The 19,970-nt window shown below is 41.9% G+C and overlaps 1 protein-coding gene across 8 annotated transcripts in view; it reads left to right on the top strand.

Annotated features, from left to right (window-relative positions):
• Window positions 1-19,970, top strand: part of KCNIP1 (potassium voltage-gated channel interacting protein 1) — a 292,230-nt gene that overhangs the window by 251,350 nt on the left and 20,910 nt on the right. The window contains exon 2 of one of the 8 annotated variants that reach the window (XM_064388274.1): window positions 18,393-18,530. The exons of 5 other annotated variants lie outside the window; for them this stretch is intronic. In XM_064388274.1, coding sequence (XP_064244344.1) covers window positions 18,393-18,530 — 138 coding nt within the window. Of the gene's footprint in view, window positions 1-3,588; window positions 3,802-14,527; window positions 14,670-18,392; window positions 18,531-19,970 lie in introns of those variants that run through there. 2 more of the 8 variants (XM_064388275.1, XM_064388282.1) reach the window with 2 other exon arrangements.

The following is a 19,970-nucleotide window of genomic DNA, read 5'->3' as shown; positions in this document are numbered from 1 at the left end:
GGCATTAGCAGGAACATCTATCTCTATTATCAGAACATCTGGTATTTTAACATCAGGCATTTTACATCCTCGTTATTTAAAATTTGGTAAAAACAAAGCTTACTGCTTCATTGGTGAGTTTAACATTGTCTGTATATAACTAGAAAAATGTTCTTCCAGCTGCTCTTCTGCAAAATCTGCTGATCAGTGTCTACAGTAGAAAACCAGGCAGTTTAGTTTGTGCAGATCATTCCATGTGTGATTCTAGGTAAAATCATAGTCGCTTGAGCTGTCTACCCTGTCTAAGGATGACAGCAAGTATTTTGCAGGAGATCAGAAATGTTTGGGAGGCATTAATCCAAAACCTGAATATGCAGCATGGTTTTTAGATTGCAGAGCAGAGTTCTGTAGAAATTAAAAAAAAAAGTCACACACAATATTTATTTGGCATTGGTTTGGGTTTTTCCTCTGCTTCAGAAGTGACTGAAATAAAATATCTAATAATATCTTGATTAATATTTCTGCCTCTTTTTAGGAGTTGATGATCCTCTATTTCTCTGCAGATTTCTACTGGAAAACTAATCTCTATAGCATTCCTTTGGTTTAAATCACAGAACCAATCTCTCTCATTAGCTCTAAACTACAGTAAAGAATGAGTGTGACTGTAGGGAATAGGCCCAGCTGTTGAGGAAAGCTCTATCCCTTACTGAAATTAGTTCTTATTATGGGGAAAGCTCTATCCCTTACTGAAATTAGTTCTTATTATGGGGAAAACCCATGAGTATTTGGGTCCATAGGATTTGTCTGCCATGACACATCTGTAGTCAGTTCTTCAGTCAGTCACTCATGACTATTTGAATGCTTAAGGAACACCAGAAAGCTGGTTTGGGTTAATCATAAACCATAACAGTAGGTCAGTATGTGGCTTCCAAGCTAGATGGTTGGATGGATGGGGGGACTTGGTGCTCTGCATGTCAGACAACAGCATTTTGAATTAAAAGTTAGCACAGCATGATCCTGATATGTGCCCAACATGAGGAATCCCTGTTTTTGTGGCACAAACAAGCAGGTGAACAATGCACCAAGTGACAATTTTGAGTAGTTTTGGGAAGTGGGACAGAAAAAGCAGCATCCAGGAGGAACTGCCAGCATCAGGGTAATCCTAAAGCAGCCTGAAGGTCCTGAATGGGAAAATTCTCATTCAACATTCCCTCCAAGCTTGTTTGAAAACTGACTCAACCTCAGAAAAATAATTATTTGGCCTTGACAGCATTGGATATATTGTTAAATGAATTCTGAGCTTCTGGCATGCATGAATGCTGGCTCGCTTCAAGCTGTGAGCACATGAGGAAACAAAACTGCATGTTCTTTTGGAGCAGCTTGTATCAGGAACACCTAAAGCATCAAACACGTTGGACTTGGCATAAATTGCAGTAACAGAAACAATGGAACTCACACTTTGCTGTGTCCTTCCCCCCTTCTCTCGCTGAGGTGCTGCTGCAGGGCTTTTGGAACTGCAAAGTTAAGATTTTAGGGTGAGAGAACCATAGAATTGCAAGACACCTTTGGGGAGCCAGGTGCTTTGAGTTTCATTACTCATTATAGCATAATTTTTTTAGATTCCCTTTGTTGTTTTTTTTTTTTTTTTTTAGTGGTAATGGTATGCAGCATGTTTGTGCATTGCTGGGAAGAACCTTTGTGACTAAATGTGTCTGTAAGTAAACCAAGTGTCTGGGAACAGGTGTGTGAAGTGGGCTGTGATTTTGTGTGCTCTTTAGGATCTGTCAACTTCAGGAGTCTGAGAAAACAGTGTAAAGCCCACCAGACAGCCAGTAAATCTGACAAACATCCTTTCCATAGACAGGAAATAATCTAGCTATTTTTGTGGTCATTATTCCTGCCCAAACCTCATGTGATGGAAGGCATGATTTTTTGTTTATTTCGGGGTTTAGTGTAGTAGCAGTTTGGTTTTTTAATTGAAACAGAACGTGGTAAGCCAAGGAATTATCTAAATGTTTTGAGGTCTGCTTATCATGTTACTCTTTCAAATTCTTCTCTCTATCTGGGAGAAATTTGACAGTACAGTGATTTCAGATCCTTGATGGTTTTAAAGCTGGGTGTGGTAATCTGGGAGATATGAAACTTGATGTGGCATTACAGCCAGGAGAATGAAAAACTAATGTGGCAGATGCTACAGAGCACTAAAAAGTCCTTTGGTCTAAAGTATTCATCAGGAGAAGTGGCTTTGATATGATGCTACTGAGCTCTGGGAAGGTGGATGCCCATGTCAGAGAACTTTCATAACATATTTGCTAGTGTGTACTCCTTCTTGGCCACCTGCATATAGAAATAAAGCTCAAATTCAATTAAACTGCTCATTGCTTGTTGACTTGATCACTCAAGTGTATGTGAGTAGTCTGCACCTCCAACCTGGCCTCGCCATGAGAATCTCGTAGCAATCCAAGTGCACTATTAAGTTACTATGATACACAAAATCCTGTTGAGATTCTGCACCTGAAGTTGGTGTTCACCAGCTGTTTAAGGCAGAGTCATCACCAGGAGAGGCTGTGGACTAGTGTTGTGGGTGAAAGGCAGCCTGCCCTGCTCACTGGGAACTGCAGGAAAAGGGAGCTACTGATTGCCTGGACTGGACTCGGCTGGAATGTGGGGATGCAGCAGCCTCTGAGTCCAGTAAAATAAAAGACATCGGTGAGCTCAGTTTTCCTGAACATCCTGTATGGGACTACCAGCATCTAATAGCGTGCTTGAAAAACCAAGCTTTTACTGGTGTGGCAATATTGCATCTGCTGCCATCCTGATAAAACGCTCACTCTGCCAAGTGTTTTCTCATCTGTGGTGATAATAGGGAAATACATAATCGGCTTGTGAGCAGCCCACAGTGCTGTCCAGTGCCAGCAGCCTGGTGAAACACTGAGATGAAATGGTGGAAATTGCTCTTCTGCCTCAGCTGCCTGCACGGGGAGCTTGTTCAGCCAGCCTGGCCCACCCCAGTGTGGCTGCATTGGAGATGCTGGGTGCACTTTTGGCTGTCCAGATGTGTACCTCAGGGGAGCTTCTAGTAGACAGAATTACTGCAGAATTACTGCACACATGGATGTCAGAAGTGTGATTTTGTTTATTCCACCACATTATTGGTGAGGGGAGGCATTCAGAAAAGGAAAGCCCTTTCCTCCCCTACAGTGTCCCTTATTCTGTTGTGCAGTACAGAAGAGGCATTGACAAAAAGCATCTACACTGGCAGAATTACTGAGAAAATCTCAAATGCAACTGGTATCACAGGTATTTAAAAGAAAAAAAAGGTGTGAGATATTGCTGAGGTTAGCAACATGGTGCTCAGTTGTTCTGGAGCAGAGCAAACTTCTAAGAGAATTACCCCGAGGTGAAAGAAAATAAAACCTTGGGTTATGGTTTAATGCAGATATTGCTTGCATGTTCAAAACAAAACAAAATAAATAAAAAAACCCTACAAAATTTAAAAAAAAACAAAACAAAACAAACAAACAAGAAAAAAGGCAAGGGAGAGGGGAGGGGGAGAGGTTGGGAAAGAGAGGGAGTGAGAGAGGGGGAGAGGGGAATGTGCTGTGCACTTAGCTGAGCAGTAGGAAGGAAAGCTTGAAACAGGATTTCTCAGCTTCTGATGCCTGGCAGTTATTAACAGGCACACCAGTGGTGTCCCTGTGGTGCCTTGCAGGATGTGGACTAAAGGCGAGTCAGAGGGACTCCAGACGTTAGGAATTGTTGTGGTGGTGTGCTCCTCTCTGAAACTTTTGCACTACCTCGGGCTAATTGACTTGTCAGATGGTAAGAGAACTCCAGTTTTGCAGCTCCTGTTTGCTTGTGTTTAAATGCGAGTGTAGCCAGTGTAGGCAGCAGATTGCTGTGGGAGGAAAGTGGTGTCTTGTCAGTGCATGGATTCTTAGTGTGGGCTTTGTCTTTATTAAGAATCATACAGGCTGCAAAGAGGCAATTCTGATTTATGCTTTATAGAGGATTTTTGTTTGCTTTGATATATTACCTTAGCCAGAGAGGATCTGAAGCTGTGATGGTTTTTGCCTTGTGTATTATTTTTTAAGTTTTCCTAATTATTTTTTCTTACTGTTAATTCTTAATCTCTGTTGAAAATAAATTAGTACCAAACTTGAAACAGGAAAGATCCTCTTGGGATAACGGAACCAGAACTGATAATTAGGTGTATGATTTCATAGGGCTACAAGAGTTTTGTTGTCACATTTGCAGATTAAAGACATGATGAATTGAATGTAAACAAAACAAAACTTCACTGTAATTGCTGTTCCAGACACTTCGGCAAAATAACCTAAGAATAAATATTTCTGTTTTGACCAGCTGGCAGCTTTGGTCTCTCTTCAACTTCTAGTGAATAAATGTAATGAACTCAAATGTAGTGAACATTTTTTGTATTAAAGGTTTTCCCAGATGTAAAACATATGGATTTTAGCAACTAAGTGTGCTTTAGGGTTCATCTTTTCATAAAGGGATGTAGGTATCACTGAATTTTTAAAGAAAATAACTTCCTGATTATGCAAATGAGGTATTTTTTAAAGCACTGGGACCCCCAAATCACTGACTATATTCTTGCTTTGATCATTAACTGTGTCAAGTTTATCTACCAAAGGAAATAGTAAGGATAAAATAGTAGTATAAACACCTATGTTTCTTTATTCAGATTTCTTCAAGATATGGCTTAGTACAGACTGGCAAAAGATTCCAAAAAAGTAAAGAAAATTTATATATTGAATCTGTTTTACTGGATCAAGAAAAGCAGATGGAATTTTAACCCTACTACAGTAAAATAAATGCTGTCACATAATGCTAGAAATCCTCCTGCAGAATTAGGAAAAAATACTAAAATTTTTAAATTAAGAATTATTTATATTAAGAGATGTAAATCCACATGTATTTATTACATGATTTATTTCCTTATTTCAAAATTAATTTTGTGGGAGCTTTTGGTTTACACTTAGAATGTCACTGGATTGCAATTACATAATTACAAATAAATTAAGATCTCCAACAATGACAACTAATTTCAAATAATAGCAGCAGAAATGCTCACCTTAAAAATAGGTGCCAAGTCAAATGTTGATGCATTTGCATTGCTATTGCATTTGCTTTGCATTAACTGCAAGAATGTGTTTATTCCTCCTTTTCAGACCTAAATACTATAATTCCAGTGTCTGTTCCTGAAGCATTTACTTTTCCTAGAAGAGTCTCCCCCGTGTTTCCCCAGCAAAGTCAAGTATATGATGGGTGAGAACGGTGTCTGTGTGAAGGTGACAGGAGTAAAAGTGAGCAAATAGCCCACATTGTATTAATGGAACAGCTCTGCCTGTTCTTGTTTGTGGCCAGCAGTCAGTGACTGCTGCATCCATGCGGGTGCAGGAGGGGGTGACATTTACCTCTGTAAGGGACCACAGTTACTGGTACACAGAGCTCTGATTGCATGGGCTGCCTGACAACATGCAGGAACACAGTATTATAAACCTGATCAGATTTGGATAATTTTCATTGGAAATCTGTGTTTCTGGCTGCAAAATAGTTCACCTGGAAACCAAGATGTATTTATTTGGTACTTATGAGATGAGCTTGTGTTTTTCCCTTTTAACTCTGTTCCTGTGCTAAGAATTATTTACATGTGAAATTAGAACATTAATATAATGTGGGTGATTGTCAATATCATGCAATACAGATTTCAATAAGTCAGAGATCTTTAAAGGTGACATTAAACTGTTTTCTTTGATGGGCTGGTGGCAGCAATGGAAAAGGCAAAGTGGATGCTTACATTTCAGTGCAAGTATTTCTCACAACTTTATACTCACTAGAAATGATCACTACTTCTACTTATTAAAAAGATAAACCTTATTAAACACCTAGAAATTCCAGCTGTGTTCTCATAGCTGCACGTAATAATACTAAAATAAGACACTGAATTGGCTATGTATATTTCTTTTAGAACTGTTTTCTTCTGAAAATGGAACAGGCTTACTTAAACCATGTTCCTTTGTTCTGTTTAAAATAAAAAATACTAACAATGAAAAACCCCCCATACAGAGAAAAAAACTAGCTGGGAAAGCCTGTTCCTGTGAGTACTTACTGGGAAAGTCCTTGCTGTCTTTGCAGCCTCTTAAGACAAGTAATTTTTGTTCAGCTAGTGACCCAGGATCATGCGCAGATCTCCAGCTGTACCTGTGTGCTTTGCTCTGTTGTCAAACTTGTAGCCCTTTGCATCTGTCTTTATTGAAATCCACCAGTAGGAATCTTCAGGCCTTTTCTCAGTTCTTCCCAGCTGTTAAGTCAGTTTCCATCTGACTCACAGCCCTTTCATAGACTGTTCTGTTCCCCAGCTTCCAGGAGTAAATATGTGAGACATGGCCAAAAGGGATTACTGGGATGGAGATGTAATGTGTTCTCTGTTTCTCTCCACTGCACAAGGATACACTCTGACAAACGTTCTCCAGCAGTTCTGGCCATTCAATGACCATGCATCATTGGCTGTTTCAGTACTTCCCAAGAACTGAAGTGAAAGGTGGAAAAAATTACATAGTCCTGTATCCCTGCCTCTCTTTTAGCTGTTTCTCCCTTACAGGAGAAAATAGAAAGTCCTGTCTTTGGTCTCCCAGTTTCCTAAAGGTAGGGAAAACACAGTGATCACCAGTCCTCGAAGCTAGGAACAAAAACAGGATGAGAATATCATGGGACACATTCCACACAGCCTCATGTTTAGGATTTTCTTACAGAGGTTCTGATTGAGGAACTGTTCCCTTCTTGCTCTTGGTGCAGTATCAGCTCCCCAGAGGCAGCACATGGCAGGAGAGGAACAGCTGCTTCAGACCTCTTGCTTTGGGTTTATTACTGTGAGATACTAATGCTCTGTAAGGAATTTGAAAGTAGGGATTGTTATCTGACTGATTTCTTTGGCAATGCTCTCCCCCACACTTCTCCAGGTCATGTTCTTGAATTGCTCGTATGGGAGTGATCATGACTGCAAGTATAGAAGTGCCCTCCTTGAAATTCTGGAGCAGATGGCCATAAGAAGAAAGGGATGTGGTTTTAGTGGGATGCTCCTGGATTAGGGCAAATCTGGGAGAAAACCTCTAAAAGGGGCCCCCCCAGAAAGCAAACCCACACAGCCCCTTCCCCCCACTGGTTCGGGAAGGATTCCTCAGAAAGAAGTGGAAAGAACCTGTTTATTTGACAGGCAAAACACCCCCAGCACACAAATGAACAATACCAGATGATAACACTTTCACCGATCTGAAAAGGATGACAAATTCAGAAAGTCTTTCCTGGGAGTGGTCGCTCTGTTGTTGCTTCCTCCGGTGCTGGGGATAGCTGCTGCAGCCACCAGATGTAAACTCGTGGTGTTTCCCAGGTCCCAGTCTGGAGCAGGTTTGGATGGTTCCAAAAAAGGAAGGGATAAAAAAAAAAAAAAAACAGTCCAGGGGAAAAAATCTGGACCGCTTAGCTAAACTAACTAACAGAAGCAGAAAAAGCAAAAGCAGAGCGGGAGCAAAGCAGGAGCGAAGCAGGAGCAAGAGCAAAGCAAGCAGCAAAAAGCAAAAGCCACACTATGTACTGCCCCGTCTCTGTATCCCACCAGCCGTGGGGGAGCAGGCTGGTAACAAACCAAAACAAACCTTGCTCTTCAGAGCCAGTCTTGAAGGCACAGTACATAATATCCAGCACTAACAGAACACATGACTGGGGATACAAGCATCATAACCTCACCCTAGGACAGATGGACAGAGCGCTGAGAGAAAGATAAAAAGTGCACTAGTGTGTGAAGTAGAAATACTTATTGTGCTTTATGCATCAGTGTTTGAAGGACTTGAGTGCTAAGCTAACTTAGAAGTTTGCTAATGGTTTGAAAAGCGCAAACCTTTGTAATAGTGATGCAACAGCTAGATAACAATCTTGATTAGGTATTTTATTAAGCACAACTTAAAATGGGCCTTTCTTAAAATAACATGGTAGATGTGCAAGAAGAATACACCAATATACCACCGCAAAATTTCTAACATATCCCACACCATGTTCCATGATGTGCTTCTGTTAATTTTCCATGTATATTAAAATGCAACAGTACCTGAATTTTGTACCTGAATATGTTTCTTCCCTTGCATCTTGTCTCTATCTCTTCAGACTTCCCCCCTATATGCATCACTTTATCTGCTGGGAAGAAGGTTGTAAGAAGCACTTAATATTCTGTAGACTATTTTAAAAGAAAATTTATTGAACTGTATAAAACTTGATGGAAATCCTCAGTTGTTTTCTTTTTTTTACAGTAATTTTGGTTTGGCTTCATTTTTTTTCCAAGATAAAATGCACTGATGATAAGCTGATCTAACATATTTCTGAAGAGGAGGAGCCTATGCTTTACCCATTTTCTAGAGCTGCAAGAGCGATCGTGGACTGTAACTGCTGCCTAAAATCCACCTTGCACACTCGCAGGCTCCGGATGGCTGTGCATGTCAAAATGCAGCTCCCTGAGGCTGGATGTGGTGCTGGGTGCTGCCCTCATCCATGGGAATCCACATCCCATCCAGCTGCAGCAGGGGTAGAGGCATCAGGCAGCCAGAGGGGAGAAGGGTGCAAGCATTAGTACCTGCAGTGCCTGCGAGGCAGAGGTTGGTTTTAGGGAAAAGCTAACATGGTTCAAGAAAAATACATGCACATCATTTTCTAAACTGAATGGCAGCATCACTGAAGCTGAGTTTGTCCTTGTAGAGCTTGCGGCGGTCAAAGTTATTCTTCATTTATAACCATGGAACTGTTGTCTGTGGAGGGTAGAGATTCCCTGATGCTCTTGAATCAGCTGCCAGGCTGCTTGATAGATGTTACAGTGTCTGTGATTGATTGTTACAGACCAAACTCTCTATACCTGATGACTCTGGCTTTCTGTCTTCTCACTATTTATTGTCTCTGCCCTTGCAAGACTTTCCTCTGATGTACTTTGGAAAGGAGGAGCTGTTGGATGATGAGGGATTCAGGCAGAATTGTACATCAGTCCCATCCAGGTTACTTTGTTTAGCAGAGAGAGTGTTTCCAAAACAAGGTAATAAAAAACTGACCCAATCTCCTGAAGACTGAAACAGAATTCTGAAGTATAATCTGAAGGGATTTAATTTTCACAGGAAGATTATTTATTTTTCTTTCCAATAGTGGGAAATACAGCCAATATCTAATAGAAAATGCACACAGTAAGGATAATACCTTATTAAAGGAATTGGTATCCCTGGCTGGCTCCACTCAGCCAGGCAAGAGCAATGCCCCCGTGTGCTGTCACTGTGTGCTATTCCTATGTGCATTCTGGAGTACACAAGTCCTGAACTTCTCCCTAAGTTTTGTCTTTTCTCTCTTCAACCCTGCCATTGCATTACAAGTGCGTTTCTAGGTGTTTCTGGAATTATTTTTCTGAGTGAAGCTGTGCAAGCTGGCCTCAACATGTAACCACAAGGTTGGGTGTGCTTAAATTGCTGACCCCTCCTGTGTGTGGTAGCCATCAAAAGTCTCTAAACTAGGAATGTAATAATCTGATACTCAGGAAGAAATGATCAGACATAACTGCTTTGTGTCAAGAGAAAAAATGTTAGCAAGTGTGGAAAAGAAAATATTCCTTCCTACTCTTAAATGTAGCCATGAGAGGAAACTTGTTTTTTCATATGAGAATTTAGCAGAAAGAACAGAAAATATTTTGTGATTTACCAAAAAATGTATTTCTTTTCCTTCTTGCTTCTCCCCCCTTCTTTTTAGTATTTCTAAAGTGATACTATGAGGCTCTTTAAATGAGTTTTATAACAATTAATTCCCCCTCTCCTCAGGCAAGCTCTGCAGCATTATGTACCAGATTTTTATTATACCCAGAAGCTTTATGCCTGCTAATAAATAACGGTTGTAAATTTTATATGAAATAAGTGTGGTTTCTTATTGCAGCAAAAAAGAAAATAAGTGTGGAGTTTTTTCCCACTTGACATACATGTTTAAATTATAGAAGTTAAATAGTGTGAAAACGGCATTCACGTTAAAGAGACCTGGCCAGGTTAAAAAAAAAGGTTTTTTGCTTGTACCATTAAAGATAACTTAGATCATCATTACACAAAAGGTGTTTGAAATCTTGCAGACAGATGTGTTTAGTAATTTTTCATCTGGCCTGAGAGGAGCAGTCAGCTATGGTTTCTGTTCCCGTTGCTGCAGTGAGCTCCTGTGAGCAGTGCCAGCCTCAGTGTCCTGAGAGCAGGTGAACAGCCCCACAGCAGCAAGGGCAGGAGATTCTGCTCTCCCTGCAGGAGGAGGGAGGGAAGAAAAGGGGGTGCTGAGGTGGAAGGAACAAGAAGTGTGCAACCTGAGGCTGACTGTGTGAACTCTGGAAAAGCCCATCAGGGTTTTGAAGACGCATCCTTCCACCAACCCCAGGGCAGTGTCTGAGATGGCTTCACTCGGGTGAAATGTTAACAACTGCTCATCTTTTTCACTGATTTGCCAAAGTATCATGGACACACTGTTATTAGTAAGTCTTAAAATGAGAGTTGTGCTCCAGCTTCCCCCATTGATGCTGAACCCATTCTCACTGATATGAAGCATCACTCATCTAGATACAGACCTGCCTGTGCTTTCATGGTCGTGCCCTTGTTTTCAGTAACATTCAAGAACCACAAGAAAGCTATTTGAAAATGTCATGTTTTGAAATCTGGAATAATTTCACTTGGCTTGATAAATTTATGGTTGTAGGGGGAGAGATTTCTTTTGAAGAGGATCCTGAATAATTTCAGGATAAGGCTGCTTTTCTTGAAGGAATTGAGTTAGACGCACTTATAATTGAAAAGGGATAGCTATATAAATAGTTTATATAAATGGAATATAATTAACATTACTTAAAGCCCTCTTCTGCAGTTCTTAAGCCCACACATGGGAACCTTGAATTGAGGATGCATATCCAAATGTATCTTAATTAAGTCCTAATTAATCTTAATGTATCTTAATTAAGTCCTAAGTTAATTCTTTCTCTCTTAAAAGGAGGTTTCACTCAGCTGAAAGAGTAAAACATTTAATTGGTACATTTTATGTGTACCACCCTTCCTGACAGCAGTGCTGTGGCAGTCCCTGGCTCCTGGCCGTGTGCCTGTGGGTGGATGTGGCAGTGCCAGTGGTGGGGTCTGTCACTGCACGTGGTGCGAGGGGCTGTTGTGGCTGACTGCACCTGAGAGTGCTGGGGTTTGTTATAGATGAGTAATGCAATAGTTGGCTCTCACAATTAAGGGATGAATATTATGTGTATGCTAAGAAGTTATATTGCTGGATAGTTATGTTATTGTGATTTGTTTTTTGGATGTCCTCTGTTCTCTCCAGAGTCCCCTTTCCCCCTGTATGGTTGCCAAGGTACGGCCTTGGTAGTCAGGACACATGGACGGAGGGTGTGTACCTGTGCCCCTTGCACGAGGCATTTGGGGAGAGGGCAGGCTTGTTACCAGGAGGTGCAGCATGCTGACATCTGACCTCCAATGAAGTTGCAAGGAAGCAGACCCACCAATGGATGGCAGAGAAGAGTTAATTGGCAGACTTAGGGAGGAGTTAGGGTTACCTGAGGAAGCACCATAGGTATAAAAGGCAAAGCAGGCATTTTGTGGCTGACCACATGGTGGTCTAGTTCCACACTCCTAGCACCGTAATTTTTCCTTATTCAGTCCTTTGTTGTATTTTGTTAAAGTTTAATAAATCTTTGAAAATTTAAAAGTGAGCATCATTTCTTACAGGTTTAGGCACAAAAGATCCTGTAGTGAAGGTGAAGCTGCCAGACCTGCCCCTAGGGCCAGAGGGACAGCAGTGCCCTGTGCCCACACCTCAGGGCTGCTCCTGCTGCCCCAGGGCAGGAGTGAGGGCTCCCAGGTGCCAGGGCAGGACTGGCAGCTCACAGAGACTGCCTTTGTGTGTATTTGCATGTACAGTGCCCTAGCTCTCCATTGTCCTATTATTCTGGGACTAGGACAAAACTTAATTATAATTTCATGTAGATGAATAAAAGGAGTATTGACGTTGCAAGATGAAATCTGAAGCATTCTGAAAAGGAAATTTTTCTTCTTTATTCTTCACATGCACCACTTAAAATATTTCAAGTATTTCTTCCTCCCTAAAATAAATAGGACCGTGCACCTGCAGATGGGTCAGGCTTCCCTAGGTTAATTCTAGACCAGAAGTTCCTATCACAGGTTGTGGGTCTTGGTTGCCTTTTCTCTTTGGTGGCCCTACCCAGATGTCAGAGTTCAGAGCAAAAGGGAAAGAGTCAAAGGGCTCCTCTGTGCAAGGCTCAGCTCTGAGATGAGCTTAACCATGATGGCACATTCATCTCAAACTGTGCCTCTTGCTCTTTGGCAGATATCCTTGGTGTAGTGGTTTTGGTTCACCAATTAAAAATCTTCCCAATTTTAAAATTTTGCAGTCAATGCACTAGAGTGTGGTAGGTTTTGGTGCTGGTTAATCAACACTGTACTCACTTCCTGCTGTGAAATAGGATTAGGAAAAAGTCACAGGCTTAAAACTTTAAAAGGGTACAAAGACAATTTTATTTATAGTGATTAAAAGAAAAAAAGTAGCGAGAATCAAACCAAACCCTTCAGAACACTTATCTTCCCCCCACAACGTTTTCTTTCCCACTGACAATGTACAGAAACCAAACCTAAAATTTCCAGTCAGAAAAGACTCTAAAAGAGTCTTTCTTCAGTTCACTCAGGGAGAGAAGTCCTTCTTGTTAAGGTTATGGAGGCTTTTCCAGAAGAGGAAAAAACCAGTTCTCTTGTGGTTCTCAACATTGTCACAAATAGCAGCCGCCCCAGGAACCCTGCCATCCTGAAGCCCTTCCCATTGCCACAAGCCTTCCCCCAGCTTGTCAATGGGCCGTGTCAGCTTATGGGGTATTGTTTTAAAGATGAATTGTTCAAAGGCAAAAGTTCTCATTATTTACCTCTAAAATAATCTTCACACCTGGAAAGAGAAATCTTCTCCTACGGGCATGGGAGAAGGCACCCTTCTCTCTTTCTCTGTTTAAACTTCTTAGGGGATCACAGCTACTTTAACATCAGCTTACTTTACCATGGAGACTTTTACTCAGTATCAATTTGAACACTTTAATCTCCCCATAGTTTCATGCGTTATAGGGAAAAAGAGTCTTTTCTCCATAGCTTACAAGAGGATTTCAGCCCCAAGATCTAGGCATCTCCTCATTCCCTCCCATCTGGGACCAAACTTCTTCCTCACTGACCTCAGTGTCTTCATGTTCTTTTACATGCTCGCATCTTGTTCCTTTCTCTCACTCGAGGTAGGACTGAAGTATTGAAAGTGTTACAGGTAAAAATTGATCCAGCCAATTTGATAAAAAAATAAAAATAGAATTTATTGGTGACCAATGTACAGTCCCGACCGCCAACAATCAAAAGCAGCACCAACCCTGGGATCAGAGCTGGGTGAACGACAATCCAGCCTCTATCGCACCGAATCCTTCTGTTCACCAATGATGCCTGGCAGAGTTCGATTTTTATACTCTTTTTCTTGCCCACAGCAGTCTCTTTGTCCCTTTTTGGAGTTCTTCATATTCATGCTATGTCTATTGTCTGTCTTGCACTGGACAAAGCCTCGTTGGGAACTGATGTGTATCTGTCCTTCAATTCTCCCGCATTCAGATGTATGTCCTTGATGGTCCTGTCTATCTGAGGTGAACATCTTCACGGGCCATCATCGCTGGGCGTTCTCTTGTTCATGCCATCGGAGCACCCCCCCCCCCCCCCCCCCCCCCCCGTCTCCTGTACAGGTTAGGTTTACTTCGTATGTTAATGATACACCTCCTCCTCAGCTGCTAGCTGTGGTTTTTGTCATCCTATGTAGTAATCTCCCTTTCTCTCTTGCTGGCGTGATTTTTAAGGCTTTATTTTATATTAGTAATCTTACTCTTCCAGCACGAATTACCACCTTATTCATAACAAAAGAGTTAACATCCCGCCTAGGGCCTACCTGACCCGCCGGTAACTTGTGGCGGGAGCTACAGCTGGGCTGTGTCAGGATCGGCCTCATGGTTGATCTATGGTTTTCTCTGTGTTCAATTCCAGCCGCAGGGCCACTCTCCACGGGCTGCAGGGCTCTCTGGTCTCAGCCGTGCTGCGGGGAGGGGACCTGACGGCAAGATCTTCGCAGCCGCAGCCAGCCCTGCCCCGGCCTGGGCTTGGCAGCCTCCCCCCATTCCTGCCCGGCAGCTGCTGGGGCCCGGCCCGGCAAGAACGGGGCCGATGAGGGAACCGGCGGGCGGCTGGGCAGGGGGGAAGAGGCCCGGCCCGCGGCAGGACGGCCCGGCCCGGCTCGGCCGACACGGGGGCCGGGCCCGCCACCTCCTCGCCGACCGGAAAGGAAAGTTCCCGGCTTTTTTCGTCTTTAACATTTGTGTTTCACAGAGGCGTGTCCAGCTTCTCAGTGGTTCAACAGACTGTCAGTTACACAAAAAAAAAAACTTTGCATCACTTCCCTGAATTTCTTCCCGTTCCAAACCACGATGCTCCTATGGATTGCATTGGAGCTGCTACGTGACTTCCTTAAAATGGAATGGAGCAATCAGAATTATGAAATCTAATATAGTCCAATGTTTTTGTGGCTTCTTTAAAATCAACTGACTGGTAAGAGCGATCAGTGCACATGTGTGCGGCATCTGCTCTAATGACTCTTTTCCAAATCTTGCTCATGTTGCCAGACATTTCCCAGTACTCATGGGCACTCTATCTCCTCATTCTGGTTTAACATCTGTGCTGCTAAATGAAAGTAATCAGAGTCAGCATGAAAATTTAATAAGCTGCGTTCTGGCGTTGGTCATGTTCCTAATTGTGTATTTGTTTTCTGCCCACAGAAGTCCTCAGACACTGTCAGCCAGAACACCTCCAGTGTTTACAAGCACTGGTGTTTATTAGTCTCAAATCACTCTGTTGGTGGTATTTCGAAAACAGACCAGATCTCTGAATTTGCCAATGCTTTTAGGGAGCTGATCAAAGCCAGATCCCAGCCTGGGAAGATCTAAACCTCATGGCCTTCCTTTCCTAGTTAGAGAATTACTGAGTTTTAGAAGCTGAAAAAATCCTTAGACAGATTAATAGGTTCTAAATCTTCTAACCCTAAGCATTATAAAGTTTTAAATAACTAAATATTTTGGCTTCACAGCAACTCACCAAGTGTGTGGTTGGTTGCATTTATATCCTAGTAGAGTATCTTACAGTGGTTGTCCCTATTGGCCTTCCAGGAGAAACAGAATAAGGGCACAGAAAAATGGAAGGAAGTTTTGTGCTTGTCCCAAATAACCTTTTGCCACAGGAACAAAGTTGTAATGTTTCCAGCACCACTAACTGGGCCAAATTTAGGAAAATGTTAATCTATTGTCTGTTTCCTGAAACTCTTCTATCTTGTCTGCTGGGCTTTCAGCTCCCTGCCTGTTTGCTTTGCTGCCTGGCTGGAGCAGCTGGTGGTTTGGCTCTTGCATGGGAGTTCAGGGAGGTCTCAGTTTCACCCCTGCTCTGGTGCTGCCACTGAAACACCTCAGACCATGTGCCCCTCATTTGCTTTCTCTCTCTCACTCCAGTGGGATGGAGAGGAGAATTGGAGACAGAAAGGTAAAGATCATGGGTTGAGATAAGAACAATTCGCTAGAAATAGCAATGAAATAAGAAAACAAACAGTAACAACAACAATGCTGATAGCAGAGTGTACAGGACAGACTCACTCCCTTCCTGAGGGAATAACCCCAGGGGTGAAGGATAGGGAAGGATTTATGGCTGAGACAGTTGGCTGAAGCAGCTGTTCTTGGGACCATCACCACAAGCTAGGTGTGGCCCTAGGGAAAGAGAAAAGGAATTCCTTGTAAGGAATAAACTGTTGGAAATCTTCAAACAATTTGCTGTTTTCACACTGGATTTTTACTAATGCCAAAGAAATAGTGTATTGGATGAGGTTTTCTATTTTTTTTTAATTGCCATCAGGAACTGACATTTACTTGGATGAAAAGTTTCAGCCAAGCAAATGCTCTCACCCTGGGCAGCGGGTGTATGTGTAAAAAACAGTGCCTGATTTATTCTGCATTCAAAATGCTCTGTGGGAGGAGAATCTGAGTACAGGTATCAAAGCAGCTTTATCTGAGTCAGTAAGTATGTAGTCTGTACTTAAAGGAGCATCAGAGGTAGCAGAGTTCAGGCACTGTCCTTTTATCTTAATGTCCTGAAACCTCCCTTCTAGTTCTGCTTCTTTGGCAAACCAAAAACTGGGACGTGAATGTTTTTATGAAGAAGACATCCAGGCACTATAGGTTGCCCAAGATCAGGATCCATTTAAATGCCCAAAGTGAGGGTGCTGCCCATACAAGCACATCTCCAGAGCACAGTCTGTGCCCAGTGGGTGGCCCTGAGCTGTCCCCAGCCCACCGGGCGTGCACTGTGTGTCAGCAGAGAGCTTGCTTGCAGCATGACATGCGTTTAAAGACATTTTCTCTTACTGAAACATCTGGATCTGTATTGGAATGATACTTTTTTTGCAGTTTCTTTTGTGAAAATAGAGCTCGATTGGTACTTGTGTTCTGCTTAATAATGCTTCACATTTTGGAGCAATCTGTTCAACTTGAACGGTTCTGTGAAGTGGGAAAAGTGATCGTCAAGGAAGTACTGGCTCATTTGGAGTGGATCTGCAGAGTGCTTATTTGTGGTAGTGTTTCTGTCCTCAATTCTGACTGGACCAAACCAATTTGTTCTATTTCTAGTCTTTACACAGGTGAATTGCCATAATGCAGTGATGTACCTGTTTGAACAGGAAAATTGCTTCCACATTCACACTGCCACTGTTGCTTTATATTTCTGTGGCAAGTTCTGTTTCACACACTGCTGTTTCTGAAAGGGAGTGTATGCTAACACGCACACAAATTTTCTTCATAAATGTGAGCAAACCCGCACGTTTACAGCCTGGGAAAATAAATATTTCTGTTTTAAAAACCCTAACCGAAGCTTCATTTAAAAAACAGCAACAACAAAATCCAAACAAACTGATCATGAATTGACATTTAAGGTCAAAATAGAAAAAACAGCTAATTGTTTTTTAAAGATTATTAGCATAACATTAGCACTGGTGTTGTGCAGGTTATGAGCATGGATGTATTATAGCTCTGCTCATTTGCTGCATAATTCCCTAGTGAATAAGTAAAATTTTATGTAACTGGGTAACTTGAGAGAGTGAAAGCTGCAAAGAACTGCTGTGCTGTCAGTAGACTTTGACAAACTGACCACAAACATGGTGTGGGGGGGAGATAGCTTCTGGATGTATCACAGTCATGTGAACATCTGCAAGGAATATAATTTGAAAGAATGCTCTGGCTGTCCTCACCTGGGGCTGCATCTCCCCAGATCTGCGTTTGGTGCTCCCCCAGCTCAGGGTGCCTTGGGGAGGGCACAGCCAGGCCCTCAGTGAAAGGGGAACGCACACACACTTAGAGGCACAAGTTCTCTGTCTCCAGGTGAAAAGTCCCAATACAGACTAAAATCTCAGGGGAGGCTACAGCTTTGTGATCCACTGCAATTGTGCCCTTAAACACTGTACATGATTGAGAGTGCCCTTACAAGGAGTTTATGTGGTTTAACGTGTGTTTGTCTCTGTGCCAGAGTACCTGTTCACCTTCTCTGTGCCAAACTCTGTACCCATTCACCTTCTTTTTCTGAATGTTTTATACGTTCTCTTGTCAAGTCTGCAGCCAGTGCCAAGTGTATGTAATCCCATATGCTCAAAAAAGGTGCCTCTGATGGGGGAAAAAACCCTTAGGTTTTACATTGTAGTTAAAACCTGCATGAATGTAAATACACAGCTCATTTTCCCCAGGATAACTCAGGGATAAAAGGTACTTGAATTAGGCACTGAACTAATAAATAGTTTTGATTACTTGATTTCACCCTATTGTATGTATTCATTGATTATTGTTCTTCCAAAACCTGTTTCCTAACTCAAAACTGGAGCAAACCCATCTAAATGGAAATTGGTGCAGTCATAAATCAGGGACTTGAAGTGTCTGATTTGCTTTTTAATGACAAAAAAAACCATCAACAGTAGTAATTCACAGAGATAATAAGTCCATTTGTAATGCATTTTCTTGGCTCATTAGAGTTTTTTTTTTTATAAATTACCTATTCCATAAAAGGAAAAAAAATTAGTTTTACTCACCTAATTCATAATTCATAAGTCTCTTACAACTATTTAATGAAGTGTGCTCTAAAGAGTTTTTGATAGTTCTTCTAAAAAAGCATCATGTTGGATTGCTTGACATTCTCATGGTTTTTCTTTTCCCACGCTGCTTTGGAATCATAATCTTGCCTTGGTTCCAGCTCAACCTGCATTTCCCACCTGGGGAAACCAGTTTAAGGCCAGTGGCTTCTGCCTGCATATCCTTTGTGTGCACTGCAAGGACATGTTGCAGTCTCCTCCTCTGGGAATGGTGACAACAAAAACAGTTCTGATGACAGGTGAACTTCATAGTGTCTGCAGAAATATCTGAATTCGAATTTGACATTGCATATTTCATGTTCAAGCCACAGTACCTGACCTTATCTGTGTAAACATTTGGGAAGTACCTCAAAATTCTGGTGCCTCCTTTTTTGGAAAATAATGTTGATTTTGCATCCCTGTGTACAGCTGTGAAAATAATTAAAGGAGAGGCAGTGGACAGTATTTATACATTGTGAACAGATCATTGTAAGGATTAGGCAAGAAATCTAAAAAAATATCTTTTTTATTAATTGTATTTGTTATTATTAGCTATTTTTATCTTGGAATTTTATACGCTGTTGGGTTTTCAAGTATCTTCTCTCAGCAAGTGGTAGTGTTGCAGGTTCACACAGGCAGAACCACCCTGCTAAGCTTGGCTGTTTGTGAAATTAATTTGATGTTGCTGGTTTACTGGTGAAAATCACAGAATATTCTGACTAGGAAGAGACCCACAATGGCCATCAAATCTAACTCAAAATAGGCCTGAAGGAGTCAAAAAGTCTTATCAGAAAAAAGGGAGTGGATAAGGAGACACCACTCTCTTTTTGGTTTATTGCCTGGAGAGAGTCCCTTTTGGAAACTGATCTCTCCAGCCAGGCAGTATAATATTAATAATTATTTTAAATAATAATAACACTGGGTGTTCAACTTTAATTGTGTTTACTATTTGATACATCACTAGGTACCTCTGTTCCATTTTTTAACTGCTGTTTGCCATGAGCAGATTTTCCTTGCCGCTTTTTTGGGATCACAGCTGAGTCTGAGCTGCCACTTCTGTCCCTGCACGGCTCCAGGGATGTGCAGGATGTGCCAGGCGGGGTCGCTTGAAGGCTGGGACAGTGCCCGGGGACAAGCACATGGCACAGCACAGGAGTGTACTGCCGGAGAGCGGGGCTGGGGATCGGGAGGCTCAGAGCCCCAGGGACAAAGCTCTCACCCAGCTCCTGCCCTAATGAGCACTTACACACTCAGGCCTTGAGTTATTTTTCCTCGTGAAATTTCCAAATATTTGCAATTGATCTCTCACAGGCAAGACCTGTTTCCTGCAGGACCTCCTCAAGAGCACATTCTGTCTGGAGATTAATTTCAAGTATATCATGGGTAAAGTAGAGTTAATTTTTTCTTCAGGTCCTTGCTCCTAAAATATAGCTCCTTTTTTTTAATAAAAGTAAGATGCAGTCTAATAATTCTTGCACATAATTTAATCCCCTTCAGCTGTATTCGTAAAATTACCCATTTCATCTAACGCCTGTCAGTTTTACAATTAACACGGGGCACATTAGCTGCACTTTATGTCTTGACTGTTTTCCTTAACAAAAAGTGAATTTATTATGAGCAACTTGTTTTCCAAGTCCTCCCATGAACCATGGAGACTGGTGTTCTGCATTTTCACATTGCAGCCTTTGGATGCAGGGGAC

The sequence above is a fragment of the Passer domesticus genome, chromosome 13 (assembly GCF_036417665.1).
Source record: "Passer domesticus isolate bPasDom1 chromosome 13, bPasDom1.hap1, whole genome shotgun sequence".
NCBI classification, from domain to species: Eukaryota; Metazoa; Chordata; class Aves; order Passeriformes; family Passeridae; genus Passer; species Passer domesticus.
This window is presented reverse-complemented; position numbering and strand designations above follow the sequence as displayed.